The sequence below is a fragment of the Micropterus dolomieu genome, linkage group LG07, assembly GCF_021292245.1.
Source record: "Micropterus dolomieu isolate WLL.071019.BEF.003 ecotype Adirondacks linkage group LG07, ASM2129224v1, whole genome shotgun sequence".
Classification (NCBI taxonomy): domain Eukaryota; kingdom Metazoa; phylum Chordata; class Actinopteri; order Centrarchiformes; family Centrarchidae; genus Micropterus; species Micropterus dolomieu.
Genome location: NC_060156.1, coordinates 9,715,279 through 9,729,240, shown reverse-complemented (window position 1 = coordinate 9,729,240; position 13,962 = coordinate 9,715,279). Strand labels below are relative to the sequence as shown.

Genomic DNA, 13,962 nt, shown 5'->3' with positions numbered 1-13,962 from the left:
TGCAATTCTTGGCAAGATGGAGCCGTTGATGAGTCCAGCAGAGTTGCAGTTGAAGATGAGTCAAGGCTCACATCAGTGATATTATGATGAATAAGAAAGTGTCTAATAATGATAAGGCAAACCCCCCTCTAAAATCAGGTATTGATAAACTGCTTGAGATGTAAATGTAAGGTGACCAGATTTCTGACATGAAAACCGGGGACAATTTTGGTTTTGTAATCTCTTCTAAATGAAATAAAATCATTTTTGAGGCAGAATCTACCATTCAGTCAGTAAGTAGAGGCTGCAATCACTTTCTGGCAAGTGGAATGCTGCATTACATGGGTTGTATTGGCCATTTAAAGGTATTTCAACAGGTAAAGGACTAGATTGGTCGGTACACAGCAAGTTAAATAATGCAGTTATAAGGATAATTGCAAAATAGATCATGTCTTTATTTGATATAACTAAGCAGTAAGTCATGTTAGTTATAGGCTTCTTTGCGTTTTCCAAATATAAACAAGGATATTAGAGTTATGCCTACCAAATACATATTCCATCGCCAACAACAGGCTTCTATTATTGCCTATTATCACATAAAAGTCATGCCTGGTTAAGCTATAAACTGCAAACACTTGTTTGGCCACAACTGTGATTATTCCGTTAAAAGAAACGTTAAAGTATCACAAAGACATACCTTTGCTATACCACGGACATAAAGTGATTTTTATTTGCACGTTATGTCTGTTTGATCCAGATAAAAGCAGCTGTAGACGTCAGGAGACTGGGCTACACAGCTTTAACATGCTGCGCGCGCTCTCGCGGACGGCGATCATTTTTCGGCAGGACACCCGTTTGCTCTGCTGTCCAGTCTTTCTGGCCACTTAAAATCTGATTTCAGGTCTGTTAACACCTTATACAGTCTACACCCCTACTCTTTTTCTAGTATCTTAGTTCTGACCATTCATTGAAACATTAACCTCAATCTGACAGGCCGTAGTGAATAAGATGCAACTCCACATTTTATCTCCTCTTCACCTATAGCAAAAAAGCTCTCTCTCTCTTCCACTACTCATTTAAGGCTTTAATGAGGAATTCTCCATCAGACGCTAGTTGCATATTAAAGTGTTATTTGTCAAGAGATTATAAAGAGGGCAAAAGAGGGCCCGACAATATTTGTCTTTTAACATCTACAAATCTTAAAGTGCTAAATTATCCTCAAATAGCCTCGAATGTTTCCCAGACCAGTGTGCGTAATGGTGCGCAACTTTGTGCGTAAAGGTGGAACTGCTGTGTGTAAGACTTGTGGCCTACAGGAAATCACATGGCCCCAGATAACCTTTCACACTGTTTCCAATGTTTTCGTTTCAGATTATAGATATATGGCATAAATACACACTTTCTGGCGCGCAGCCCTACAATCCATGTTTAGAGAGGACTCCCTCAACACACCCAACCCCCTCCCATCCTCTAACCAATCCTTACACGGGGACAGCGTTGACGGGGGTCAAGAGGAAAAATAGCCCCATATATATACACCCAGACCGTCATTTCTTGCTCCGAGTCCCCTCCACTCTGTGCTACACTCCTTGTGTTGTCACCCGAACCGGGAATTGTCTGTGCTTCAGGAAAAAAGTAGTTCTACTATCAGCTGAAATGGCACCCAAGAAGGACGCTAAGGCTCCCGCCAAGAAGGCCGAACCTGCACCAGCACCAGCACCTGCACCCGAGCCAGCACCTGCTCCCGCAGCAGCTCCCGCTGTCGACCTGTCCGCCGTCAAGGTACAATGATCGGGAAGAGCTGGGATTTGACTTGTCCATTCACTCTCTGAGTTGCATGGCATAATAGACCGAGTTTAGTGTTTTCCAGAGGGATGCTTGAGGAGAAAATGTGTTCTGTTTAACACATTTAACCGAGGACTACTTTGATCATAGGTGCCAATGCATTTAAAGTGCAAATGCGCCCTAATTTTACCTGCATATCATAGGGGGAAAAAGATTGGGGTTTTGGTGGCTGTGGTCAAAATCTCATCGTGGGGTCTTTGGTTTAATACACATCCGCTTTCACCTTCACATAATTGTCCAAGCACAAACAAATCTTAACCAGTCTTGAAACATTTATATGAATACCTAGGAGTGGATGCACAGTTAGTTAGTTAGTTAGCAGAGCAGCAGGAGGATGGAAGGAAAACACTCAGAAGTGTACGGAGGACTGGGGAGAATAACTAGAACCATGGATAGCGCACCACGGCTAAGGCCACGCCCCCTGGCTCCCTGGATTGGACTAACAGAACGGTGACTGATGTTTGATAGCAATGCAGGATGACACCAAATGTGGACATGTTAATGTAGCTAAAGATGGACCTCCACGGATCGGGTGCCACCATGTGAAGCTAATATGGGCAAAGAGACACGTTTAATCCCTGCGCAGACCTGATTAATTAGTCCAGATTAAGTGGGAATTATGCCTGGTAATGCTGGCCTTTTGAATAAAAGAGGTTGCGTTGTCAATGAAACTTTGTGTCAAAACTCTTGCATTAGTATGCATTATACTAATATGGCTGCTTTGTATTGTCTTCTAGATCGAATTCAGCCCCGACCAGATTGACGGTAAGTACACCTCATTTTACCTTTGCAACCATGTGACACCCCATGCAGTTCACAAAACTCAACATACCTTTCTCTTAATTATCTCTTTGGCCCGCAGCCTGGGCAATCCGAATAGCCATCAATATAATAGCCTAAATCACTATGCAAGAGACTTATACTTTTGAGAACAAAACTATGTAGAGATTTGTCACTGGGCTTAAAATAGTATGGTGGGTAATTTTTGTGTTTTGACCATCCAGAACAGCAGGTATTTTGTAAAATATGATATTGGCTATGAAGCTAAGAAACCACGTGTCCAGGTGTCCAGTACATTTTAAGTCAACATTAAAATGTCACATGAAATAAAAACAAGTGTGTTTTTAACAGCTTGGTTGAAGCAAATACATACTCCAATGTTACTCCAAAGAAAACATCCACAATGTGGTGGTATTTTAAACAGAATCATAATTTCTTGGCTAAATGCATTGCTAGTTATATATTTTTTTAAATGAAGAATATATGCAGCAGGTGATGGTCACCTGTTTTTTTATTTTAAATTATATTAGTTGTTTTTATATTAATATATCACATATTAACCATAGCTGGAGACTCCTGATCTAGAAAGCTTCATATAATTACTGAAGTATCACATATCGATTTAGTTAATCCCTGTGTCCTGATATTAACTGCAGATTGTTTATTGGGCCATTGTTGGAGACTCTGTGTCACTAGATCAGGGATATCAAATCATGTGCCAAGAAGCTACATGTTTTCACAGCAGTCAAATATTTCAGCAGCTCTTTACAGGGATTACAGATAGGTAGTTCAGAAGACTAGTTAAGTGAAATTAAGAAAAACATGTGTGCTGTTGGGTCCTTTTTTACCCTGGATTGGACACCATTGGACCAGACCTGTCGCCTGGCTGGCTGCTGGTTACACTGCAGTCAGCATTCCCTACTTTTACTCAGCTCACCCACAGAGGGCCCTGCCTTTAAAAGGAGGGAGCTCATATTCTCAGCTATGTTTGTCAATTCCAAGGTGGTCTTTTAAAAGGGCCATTGGACCAGCTGAGAGAGGGGAAAAGAGAGAGAGAGAAGAGACAGCTGAGATAGAAATAGCATGAAGGGTGACAGAGCTCAACAGCAGTCAGTCCACTCATTCTTTAGTACCACAACCTACAGAGGTGTCTTGCCCTTGTTATAAATTTCCATTGTCAGTTTGTGGAGCTGTCTCCACCCACTGGAGGCTTGCAACAGCCACAGCTACACTTGAAATGCAAAACATTGTCTCCAGTTCTGCACTATAGTGTGTGTAAAAAGCATTTTCCACACACTATAGGGGGTCCTTCAGGAGGTTCCAGGGGGTCCCCATCAAAAAGGGGGATCATTTATTTTCACTATAATTCCATCCATAAGTAAAATAGTGACAGAACACATGGCTATTTTGGTCATGGATTTCATACACTTTCTGGAATAAAACATCTAAAAGCCAAAATCCTATCAGATGAGCGATTCTGGGACAAATGGGGTCCATGGTCTAATTTATGTCAGCAGGACCACTGCTATAGAGAATGCAGAGAAATATATTTAATATTAAAAAATACATTTTAGAGCTACATAAATCATTGTACCTTTAACAATGTTAATTATTAAACCTCAACATAATGTGACTTTTTAGGAAAATAAAAATTAGATTAGAATATTTATTTATATTATATATTACATATATATTATATATTACATATATATTATATATTACATGTAATATATTTATATAAGAATATTTTAAGACACATAAATAAGAAAAACACAAGCATAAGTGTAAACAAGGTTTAATGCAATTAAATGTAAAATGCTGCTTCACTACTTATATTTGGATCTGCAGATGAACTCTAGCACAGTACATTAATATAATAAAATGAATAAATATAAATAAAAAAAATCCTTTTTTAAATAAAAATCCTTTTTTAAATAACAATTTCCTTTTTTAAATAACAATTATTGTTTTCAACACTATAATTTATAACACCACACAAATAAAACCTCAGTAAGTCATTTAAAATTTACTACAGGAACAATCACTTTCTAAAGAAATTACCATGATGGATACAATACTACTGCAGCTTAGCATATAATATAAAAAAATAATGTAAAGAATGATGATACCACTAAGTACAGTTTAGTCATTATTCACGTACAAACAGAAATCAGATCAGATTGGATTCATTGAGGTGATGATATCCTCTTCTCCCTCCACTCTGCAGACTACAGGGAGGCCTTTGGTCTGTTCGACAGGGTGGGTGATAGCAAGGTGGCTTACAACCAGATCGCTGACATCATGCGCGCTCTGGGACAGAACCCCACCAACAAGGAAGTGGCCAAACTGCTGGGAAACCCCTCCAATGATGGTAAGAGATATTTAGCATTTGTTCTGTCATTGAATTAGATAGTAATGTTATGCAGTTTTAAGCTACTTTTGGACGTTTTGCACTATTTGTTATAGTGACTGTTAGGCTACTGCACACTACTGGACATACAAAATACCACTTCAAGTCCTGTTAGTCACAATATATAACTGATGATTTTTTAGGGAGTAAAAAAAAATCAGTATAATTTGCAGTGTGCATTTTAGTCATTACTAGCAGCACTTTGAAATAAAAATGATTAAAACAGATCAGATGTTCATATGGCAGATTTGTCTGAGTGTGTGTGGTAACCAGTAATGTACAGCTCTGTTTACATTCATCACCGGTGTGCATGGTGTTATGCTTTTCAGGTATAATTTATAAAAGAGGCACACACTGCAACTTTAAAGCAGATATGGATTATGAGGAAGAAATTATTTGTGGCTGCTTTTGTGGCTGGAGTCAGTCATGTTCAGTCAAATCAGCTGTTGTCCTCTCCTTTGAAAATTGTTATTGAGAGAACACATGTAGCAGATCTGCCACAAAATTGTCTCAGAAATGAAGCAAATATAGTAGGGACAAAAATGTTTACCTTTAAATGAACTGTATATTAGAGTAAATAGTTGAGTAAATAGTTGCAGGCCAGTGAGCTCAGACACAACTCTTAAGAGGTCAGGGCAACAATGCTTTTCTTCTATTCAAGAAAGGATCTGATGTTGCTCTTTGTACTTTATATTTGGTCAAGGTTTTTAATCACACATATTGCTTGATCATATTGTGAAAAAAGCAGGGAATTGTAGTCTTGATGCATGTCTCTGATCTAGTCTGTGCAGACAGGTGATGATGCAGGCGTAAAACCAAAATAGCAACACCATGCTCAGTCATTACTGACAAAACCAGGACTTCACCTCACTCAGCACTGCGACACGGTCAAGATTGTAGCAAGTCTGCAAAATACCCAATATGATTATATGTGAAACAAAAAAACACAACATGTATCAGTCCAATACTGCACTTTTTCAGAAAGGTGAATATACTAAATTAGAGGTGCAGAAAATGTGATGACAAGGATTATTGGTGCCTTTTGTCTCACACCTAACTGGCTTGCCCACCTCTGGATGTCATCTCTGTCTCCTTTCATGCAGACATGGCCAGCAAGAGAGTAGACTTCGAGGGTTTCCTGCCCATGCTCCAGACCATCATCAACAGCCCAAACAAGGCCGGATTTGAGGACTATGTTGAGGGTCTGCGCGTCTTCGACAAGGAGGGCAACGGCACAGTGATGGGTGCTGAGCTGCGTATTGTTCTGTCAACACTGGGTGAGTAAGGCCAGGGCACTGGTGGTGTCTTTCTGTGTATGTGTGTGTGTGTGTGTGTGTGTGTGTGTGTGTGTGTGTGTGTGTGTGTGTGTGTGTGTGTGTGTTGTTAACTCATGCTCCTCTGCCTCCCCCTACAGGAGAGAAGATGACTGAGGCTGAGATCGATGCTCTCATGGCAGGACAGGAGGATGAGAACGGCTGTGTCAACTATGAGGGTGAGCCAGAAATTACAACATTATGACTAGTAAAATGCTCATGTAAACATTATTTACACCATTATTAAACATACAAAATGATTACTGACAAGTACTGTGAAAAAGGAAAGTTCTCTGTCTTTTTTGGCTCTGGAGGGAAAAAGTAACCCTGGTGTTACCATCATAAGGGACTACTAGGATCATATCTCGACCACAGTCAGGATATCTCGATCGTTGCTGCTTCGATTTTGACCGTGCTTCTTTAATCTGCCCCATATGACCTCCATTTTTATGGCAGTGTGTTACAAAATTGCTGGAGTGCCCCTTTAAATGCTTATTTAACACAGAAGGTCTCCACAGAAATTCCCACTTTCCACAGATATTCCAAAAAAGTGAATACACCAGCCCAAAAACATTTTAATGTGTTGTAGCCAATTTCCCAACTGTTCTATGTTATTTATAGTTGTGACTTTCAAGCCTAACAAGCCCTTTAACCCACTTTATTGGATTCTTTTCTTATTCCTTTCCTCACTCACTCATTTTACCCTCTCTCCTGTCCTCTCTGTGTGGTGCCCTGGTCTCCATCTGCAGCCTTTGTCAAGCACATCATGTCTGTGTAAGGACCCTGCCACTGCGGTGGTGAGCATCGTATTTGTGCAGACCCCATGGTGTCGCGACATCCACTCACTGTTTCCTGTACCACCTGAGGAAGCAGGGGGAACAAAGGACTATGAGATGTCATTTCCTGAACCCTTCTTTTGTTTTATTCAAAACTTTTTTTTTTCTTTTGTCCAACTGGTGCTTTTTTTTCTCCCCCCTCTCCTCCTCCTGTTCGGGAACCGTCCTTATTTCCAACAAGCTGTTTCTTTCCTCATTTTCACCCAAAGTACCCCTGTCTCATTGGGCTTTTTTTTCTTTTAAATCATCACTGGTTTTCACAGTGGAACGGTGATGGAAGGGAAGGTGGGATAATGATGACAATCCCCCTCCCTTCACTTTCTGTCTGGATGGCTCTCCATCTGCCAGTGAAGTGGCTGGTTTGGACCAGGACTGGCCATCAAAATGAATCCACTCCACATCCAACCAATCCCTAGGTCTTAACTTATTGTACCCTCTGCCATTTCACAATAAACTTTTCACAAACTCCCATTTAATTTTCAAATTTTTGACTCTATTTGAAATAATTTGCATGATTCATTCAGCTGGATGCACGTTAAAGGAGCAGTTTAATTTAATTTTGTGAAACATACTTATTCGCTTTCTTGCTGAGAGTTGGATGAAAACATTGATACCACTCCGTCCATCAAATATGAAGCGACAGCTAGCAGTCGATCAGCTATAAACTTCCTCAAACCAAATTCCTATTAACTGTATGTCTTGTATTCTGAATAGAAGACAGTACTCCAGTATCACTTTTTGTCCTTTTTATTGTCATTAATTATTGTAATTGGTGTCATATCAACAAGAAAAAAACTGCGTACATCTACTTGACCTTTTAAGTACATTTACAGTTGCTGTAGGGTGGAGCAGGAGGTGGGAAGGGGTCACACGGAGATGGGTTATGCAGAAAAAACACAGAAGCAAACAAACGGTCGCAGGTGAGGGCAGTAATTAGGCAGGAGGCAGGATATACCACAAATGGAGTCTGAAAAAGAAACTAGATCACCCAAACACTTTTTCCTAACAGATGTAACAGGTTCCGAGTTACCTCGGCTGTTTTATTTTTCTTTCATGAATTGTCTTTTTAATGGATTTTTCAAAATATTTTTTCCAACTTTCGTCTCCCACATATTGCAACAAAACACCCAGATACGGCAGCATACATCGTAAAACAGCATGGGATCTGCACCAAAACGCACACACACAGACAGATTTCAGAATAGCTGCATCTTCTGCTAAATCTCAAGTCGCATCTGTAGCGCCTTCTCCTGCGCTTCAGACAGTCCTGATGAGTGCAAACTCAGCATTGTGTTAGCGGAGGAATGTCCATACTGTTCATTCATGTCAGCTGAATATCTGCAGCTGTAGAGACATGATTCTTTTGGCTGTTTCCTTTTTGGATGGATGCTTGTGAAATGAGCTCCAGTGTTTAATGTTATCCTGATATATAAACAGGAGTCTGTGTTGAACTACTGAGTAGGTATATGTGTATGACGCTCTTTAACAGGACTGAGATGCATTCCTTAGCAACACCAAATCAGCTGTCTGACACTGTCACCAAGCATTACACTGTAAACAACTAATAACTACAAAACATGAACTTGTTTAATCTTTACCCAATAACTGAGGAAATAACTTATTAAAATCCTTTTTTTAAGATTACAAAATAGCCTCTTTTAATATTAGAATCAATACATGCTTGTCATAACATGACCTAGTTTTTGCGTAATGCAATTTTACAGGTATATTTTATAGCCATATTGTCACTTCCTTTTAAAATGTTTTCAGGACATGTAGATGGCAAAGAACTGGTATTTTTATACATGTTTCTATATATTTGTTAAATATATTATATATTGGATGACAAAAATGACTTGCAGTAAGGATGCTCGGTTTGTTAGGGGGTTTGGCGTCCATGCACGTTTACTGAGCAGGAACAACATGTGCTGCATGGTGTGCTGGCCACTTTACTTCTTATTTAATGTAGAAAAAAAGGCTGTAGCTTCTTCAAAACACCAGGAGCAGGCAAGCCAATACCTGGTCCCCACTTAGTATATACCACTTAATCGAGGACCAGTGCTCAGACTGAACTATTCTATGCAACATCATTCAAAAAGAGAAAGGTCAACTAAATGAATCAGAAATAGCACATTTGGGTTTAAAATAGACAGGAAATAAAGAGGACCAAAGTACAGTAGCTCCTAATTCGAGTCTCTACTTATAGTGGAGTGATGGATCTTGAAGTGGAGATGTTTAGAGGCTGTGGTTTAGCTGAGGTTGGCCTCAGGGTGGCAGGAGTGGGCAGAAAAGTTTGAAGGAATCAGGGCGAGTGATGTCCAGGGATCCAGTGGTCCAGTGTTCACAGACCCTGCTTGGCCAGAGCTGCAGTGACATCCTCAGCCAGGGTTGCTAACTGCGGCGACTCTGTAATGTTGAGACTGCCGGAGGATGATAGTTGGCTCTCCCGATGGCGGTGGGGAGACACAGAGCTGGACAGGCCCGGCGACTGGACAATGATCTCGGCTCCGTGGTCCACTCGTGCCTTGGCCTGGTCGCGAAACATCAGCCTGTGGCTCTCAATCTAACAGAGGCAGGTGGCGTGACATGAGACGTGGTTGGGGAAGAAGAGATACGTTTTCATAACATGTAGAATGAATCATTTATATATGTATCTTTGTGAGTCGGCTTAAGAACAACTGCACACTGAAAAACTCCGTTCCAGGTTGCTCTTAGTCCTGAGTTGACTTCAGAGCCTAACTGAATATTTGAAGAACACAACTTGGGGTTAGTTGGATTAACTTCTACATTAATTATTGATAGTGTCGCATACTATACCTTTACTGCTACCCACTCAGGCTGACAAAGGAATACAACAAGTTTTTGGAAGATTGGCTTGTTGGAAACACTCAGTTTATATATATATTTCATGTACTTCTATTACTTCTTTCATTAAAACTTTACCAGTTTTACCCTACAGCATATTAGACTATGTATCCATCTTCTAAGATAACAGTAATGTTTATAGACACATGGATGATTCTTCTGTCTACATTCTCTTCACAGTAAATGTACAAATAAAGGCAACTTAAAAGTCTTTACACAAAGAAAGAATAAATTAAGTGTTTCTTGATATCTAAATTGACTATTAAGACAATCTCTCAAAAACTTGTTCTCCTTTAAATCATGGATGGGGAGTATGGAGCTGACACTTACCATAAAATGGCCTCCACCAGGAATGTGGTGAGCATTATCCAGGGAACCCACCTTGGCTTGGGCTTTGTCTTTAAAGTCCAACTTCACACTCTCTATACGCACGTTACCGCCCCCTGGGGAGAAGTAAAGGAAGTGTGAAAACTGTACAGAGAGAATTGAGATATGAGATACCTCCCTAGCTACAAACAGTGGTAGCAACTGACTAAAGGTTAAAAAAGGGTCTAGGTGGTTGAACATTTTGCTTGTACATGGTCTGTTGAAAGAGATTTCATTGGTAAAGTGAATGTGTAATGCTGTAGTGAAAGAGCATGCATGCTCAGCAAGCCCTCTGTAATGAAAGGGACCAGCAGATGGAGCTGCAGGACCTGAAGTAGTCACCACAAACCCATGTGGGTGGGTTTTTACACCTAACGGCAGCAACTACAGCAAGTTCACTGGACACCTGTCTCGCATACAATGGTAATGAATGAAAAAAGGCCAGTTCCAACCATCAAATCTTGCTGTGGACTGTATCTTTTTCTGGGCCTACTATGCACCCCTGTAAAGTTTTACAGCCAGCTGCGTTAGATGTTAGATCGTAAACTCTGACTGTGAAAATGCTGTTTTTGGTTCTTTTACTGTCAGTGATACGAATGAAGAATTTAAACTGGATGTATAACCCTCCCCAGGTTTGACCCAATCGAGTTCATCAAAAGTTCAGCCACGTCGCACACACTCAGCGTTGAAACACACAGAACTCAGCGAGGCCGCCAGGAATCACAACACCTCCCACATGCGGCCGCCTGTGGACAGATCCATCGAGCTGTCAATCCAAATTAGGTTTATTGTTAGCTTCCACAGATCAGTGCAGCAGCTTCGTCTGACTGAAGTGTTATTTCAGGAGTGAAATATAAACTGCAATTTACAGTTGTTACTTAAATTGCATTAAATTGCACTTTATTGCCAGTTTACAAACAGCTACAGTGCAAAACATTTTTGTGAGTGACATACTGTCTCAAGTCTAATCATGTGACCTGTATGCGGATACATTATCTGGAAAATGACATCTGATTCACAGACAAATACAAATGTAGCTTCTTTTTTTCTTTTTGCGTTTTACGAGGAAAGGGGGCCACTGGGGAGCTTTTATCAGGGTGGCCGTGGCTACCTTGACTGCACCCCTGCCGGTACAACCACAGTCTGAACTGAACAGCGCAATAGACCTCAAGTGCATGTAAGCAGTGCTAAAGAGTGCTGGACATCACGCATATGAATTCATTTTGCAAGGTTAGAGGTCGCACAGACGACCTTCTGCTCGCGAGCATTGTTTTCTAACCTTTACTTCGCCGTTGCCACCTCTAGCGTTACACCTCAGTTTCCCCTGAAAGAAAACAGGCTGACTGTTACCTGGCCGATGATGGATGTTGTCTAGAGAGCCACACTTGGAGGTCACGTGGCTCAAGTCAATCTTCTTGTTCTGTATCTGCACCTAGAAGAAGCAACATCATGAAAAGACAATGTCAGAGCTCACAGTGCACAATGAGGCTATAAATTCCAACTGACCTCAAAAGATGCTCACATAGGAGACCCCTTTTCTGAATTAAAGAGAAGGATATAGTGTATCTGATCTGTACTATGCTGTTGGAAGAAAATTATTGGGTATCAACTGAGAATTAAAGGCTTCAGTTTTCCACATTTCCAACACAGTAATATCTAATTACATGTAATTATTAGAACACACAAGCAAGAAAGCACAAAAGCAGAAAACCAGTGACTGTTAAATAACAGTCCTTGTGTTCTGCTGTGCGGGGAAATGCTGGTGTCTGTTTAAGCAACCAAACCAAGACTGAACACAAGCTATGTGCTGTAACTGTGTCTTGAGCTAAAAATGTATTGGCGCATTCAGAAAACCTGTCAAATATGCACCACAAGAGTGAGGATTCGGTGTAAGGCAGTAAAGAAGGAATGCAAAGTTGAAAGAGGCCACAGGCAAAGAGGGGATAAGGATATGCAGTTATGTGACACACCCTGGGGGATCTGAAGAGAAAACCACAGAGAGATATGTAAGGAGTGAACCGATGAGACAGCAAACAGAGCGGAGCTATAGAGCTTTAGACACAGCACGATGAACAAGAAGAGATACACCACGTCCGGAGATGAATCACGCCTGTGGTCAGCAATCACTTTGCCACGTCACCGATTTGGTTGGTCTTTTGTGACATATGATTTGGTGTACAGCATGGGGTTTAAAGTCAGAGATGAGACGTGGTTTGTGTCAGCGTGGTTGAACGTCAGGCTGCAGATTCTCCCCAGTAATCATTTCTTTATGAAGTCTATGAACATTGTTCACATAAAACATTAACATAAAACTAACCATTGTACTGTTGGAATCTTTTTCATTCCTAAGATGATTTTTTGTTGCATGATTTATAAAAAAAATATCTAGTACTGGTTTTGGTACTGCAGGTTGACAGGAAGGGAAATGTCCGGTCAGGTTTTTTAAAATTAGTCTAAACTTCTTGGAAAAAAGTTGACACACGTCTCTGTTGTCCCAGAGACTGCAGACTCTTACACACTATAACAGCCACATTCAGATGGCTGTCATAGGAGTTAATCAACTTCAGAGGGAAGTGCTTCAGCCAGCATGCTACCTGCTGGATGGGAGATGTTGATCTTGAGTCTTTCTCTATGCATTTAGATAGTTTACATTCCGACTAATGTATAATAAAAGTTAAACACACAAACAAAACATGAATAAAAGTTGTTTTTTGTGATTTTAAGCCTTTAAGAGTGTGGCACCACCAATTAGACTGAAAAATCACAGAACATGGGAGTAGTGCACTGTTGACCTTCTCTGAGCTGGCAGGCAGTGGACAGTGCAAAATGCAAAATTACAGTGCACTGCCGGATTACCAGTAACACCTCCCTGATGTTTCTTTCCTCCAACCGTGGTGCACAGTGAGTCACCAAATTCCCAAAGAGCCACGAAGAGAGCACACTTTGTGGAAAATGGAATTGTGCCTGCACAAAAGCACGCTGGTACCCTCACAGGCAGAAGAACACTGCTAGAGTCCAAAACGTTATCAGGTGCCGGAGGAGGAAACATTCAGCCTTGAGTATCGTAAATTCCTCGCGGGACACAAACCACGACTGGAGAATGCCGTGTCTATCAAGAGAAGTCAACTAAAGAGCACCAGCACTGCTGCCTTAATGAGCGAGTGACTTGACAATGAACTGGGAAAATGTAAAGCAAGGTGGAAAAGGAAAATGCAACACACAAAGAAAAAAAACCCACAACACAACAGAGAAATAACACTGAGACAATGGACTTGCGGCACAAGACTCACGTTTCCACCTCGTGCCGAGTAGCCCCGCCTGTCCAAGGACCCACACCTAGACTGAACATGGCTATAGTCCAGCTTAACAGTAGGGATGAGAACCTGCAGGGGCGGAGGTGAGGAATGAGGTGGGAAAAGGCTCGGGCTTTCTGGCATGGCACTTCATTTTAAACAGTTAGTTTCCTCCCACTGTTTAAATATTCCGTCATTGACATCTGAGTTTGTTTGACTGGATTGTAGACGGAAATATTTGACCTAGTGGTTCCCCTGTTCTGCTCTGGACAAAC

General features: G+C 40.9%; 2 protein-coding genes across 2 annotated transcripts in view; one reads left to right on the top strand and one right to left on the bottom strand.

The window, feature by feature from the left end:
- The first annotated feature begins 1,620 nt into the window (after nt 1-1,620).
- Nucleotides 1,621-7,617, top strand: myl1 (myosin, light chain 1, alkali; skeletal, fast). The gene is made up of 6 exons (XM_046053789.1): nt 1,621-1,761; nt 2,562-2,589; nt 4,832-4,975; nt 6,118-6,291; nt 6,429-6,506; nt 7,077-7,617. The coding sequence occupies exons 1-6, from the start codon at nt 1,636-1,638 to the stop codon at nt 7,103-7,105; spliced, it is 579 nt and encodes a 192-aa protein (XP_045909745.1). The 5' UTR covers nt 1,621-1,635; the 3' UTR covers nt 7,106-7,617.
- Nucleotides 7,618-7,894: 277 nt separating this feature from the next.
- map2 (microtubule-associated protein 2) overlaps nt 7,895-13,962 on the bottom strand; it is a 101,157-nt gene continuing 95,089 nt past the window's right edge. The window contains exons 21-24 of the mRNA XM_046054505.1: nt 13,685-13,777; nt 11,745-11,826; nt 10,359-10,471; nt 7,895-9,726 (exon numbers count right to left, since the gene is read on the bottom strand). Of these exons, the coding sequence (XP_045910461.1) occupies nt 9,505-9,726; nt 10,359-10,471; nt 11,745-11,826; nt 13,685-13,777 (510 nt within the window). The 3' untranslated portion in view covers nt 7,895-9,504. The remainder of the gene's footprint in view (nt 9,727-10,358; nt 10,472-11,744; nt 11,827-13,684; nt 13,778-13,962) is intronic.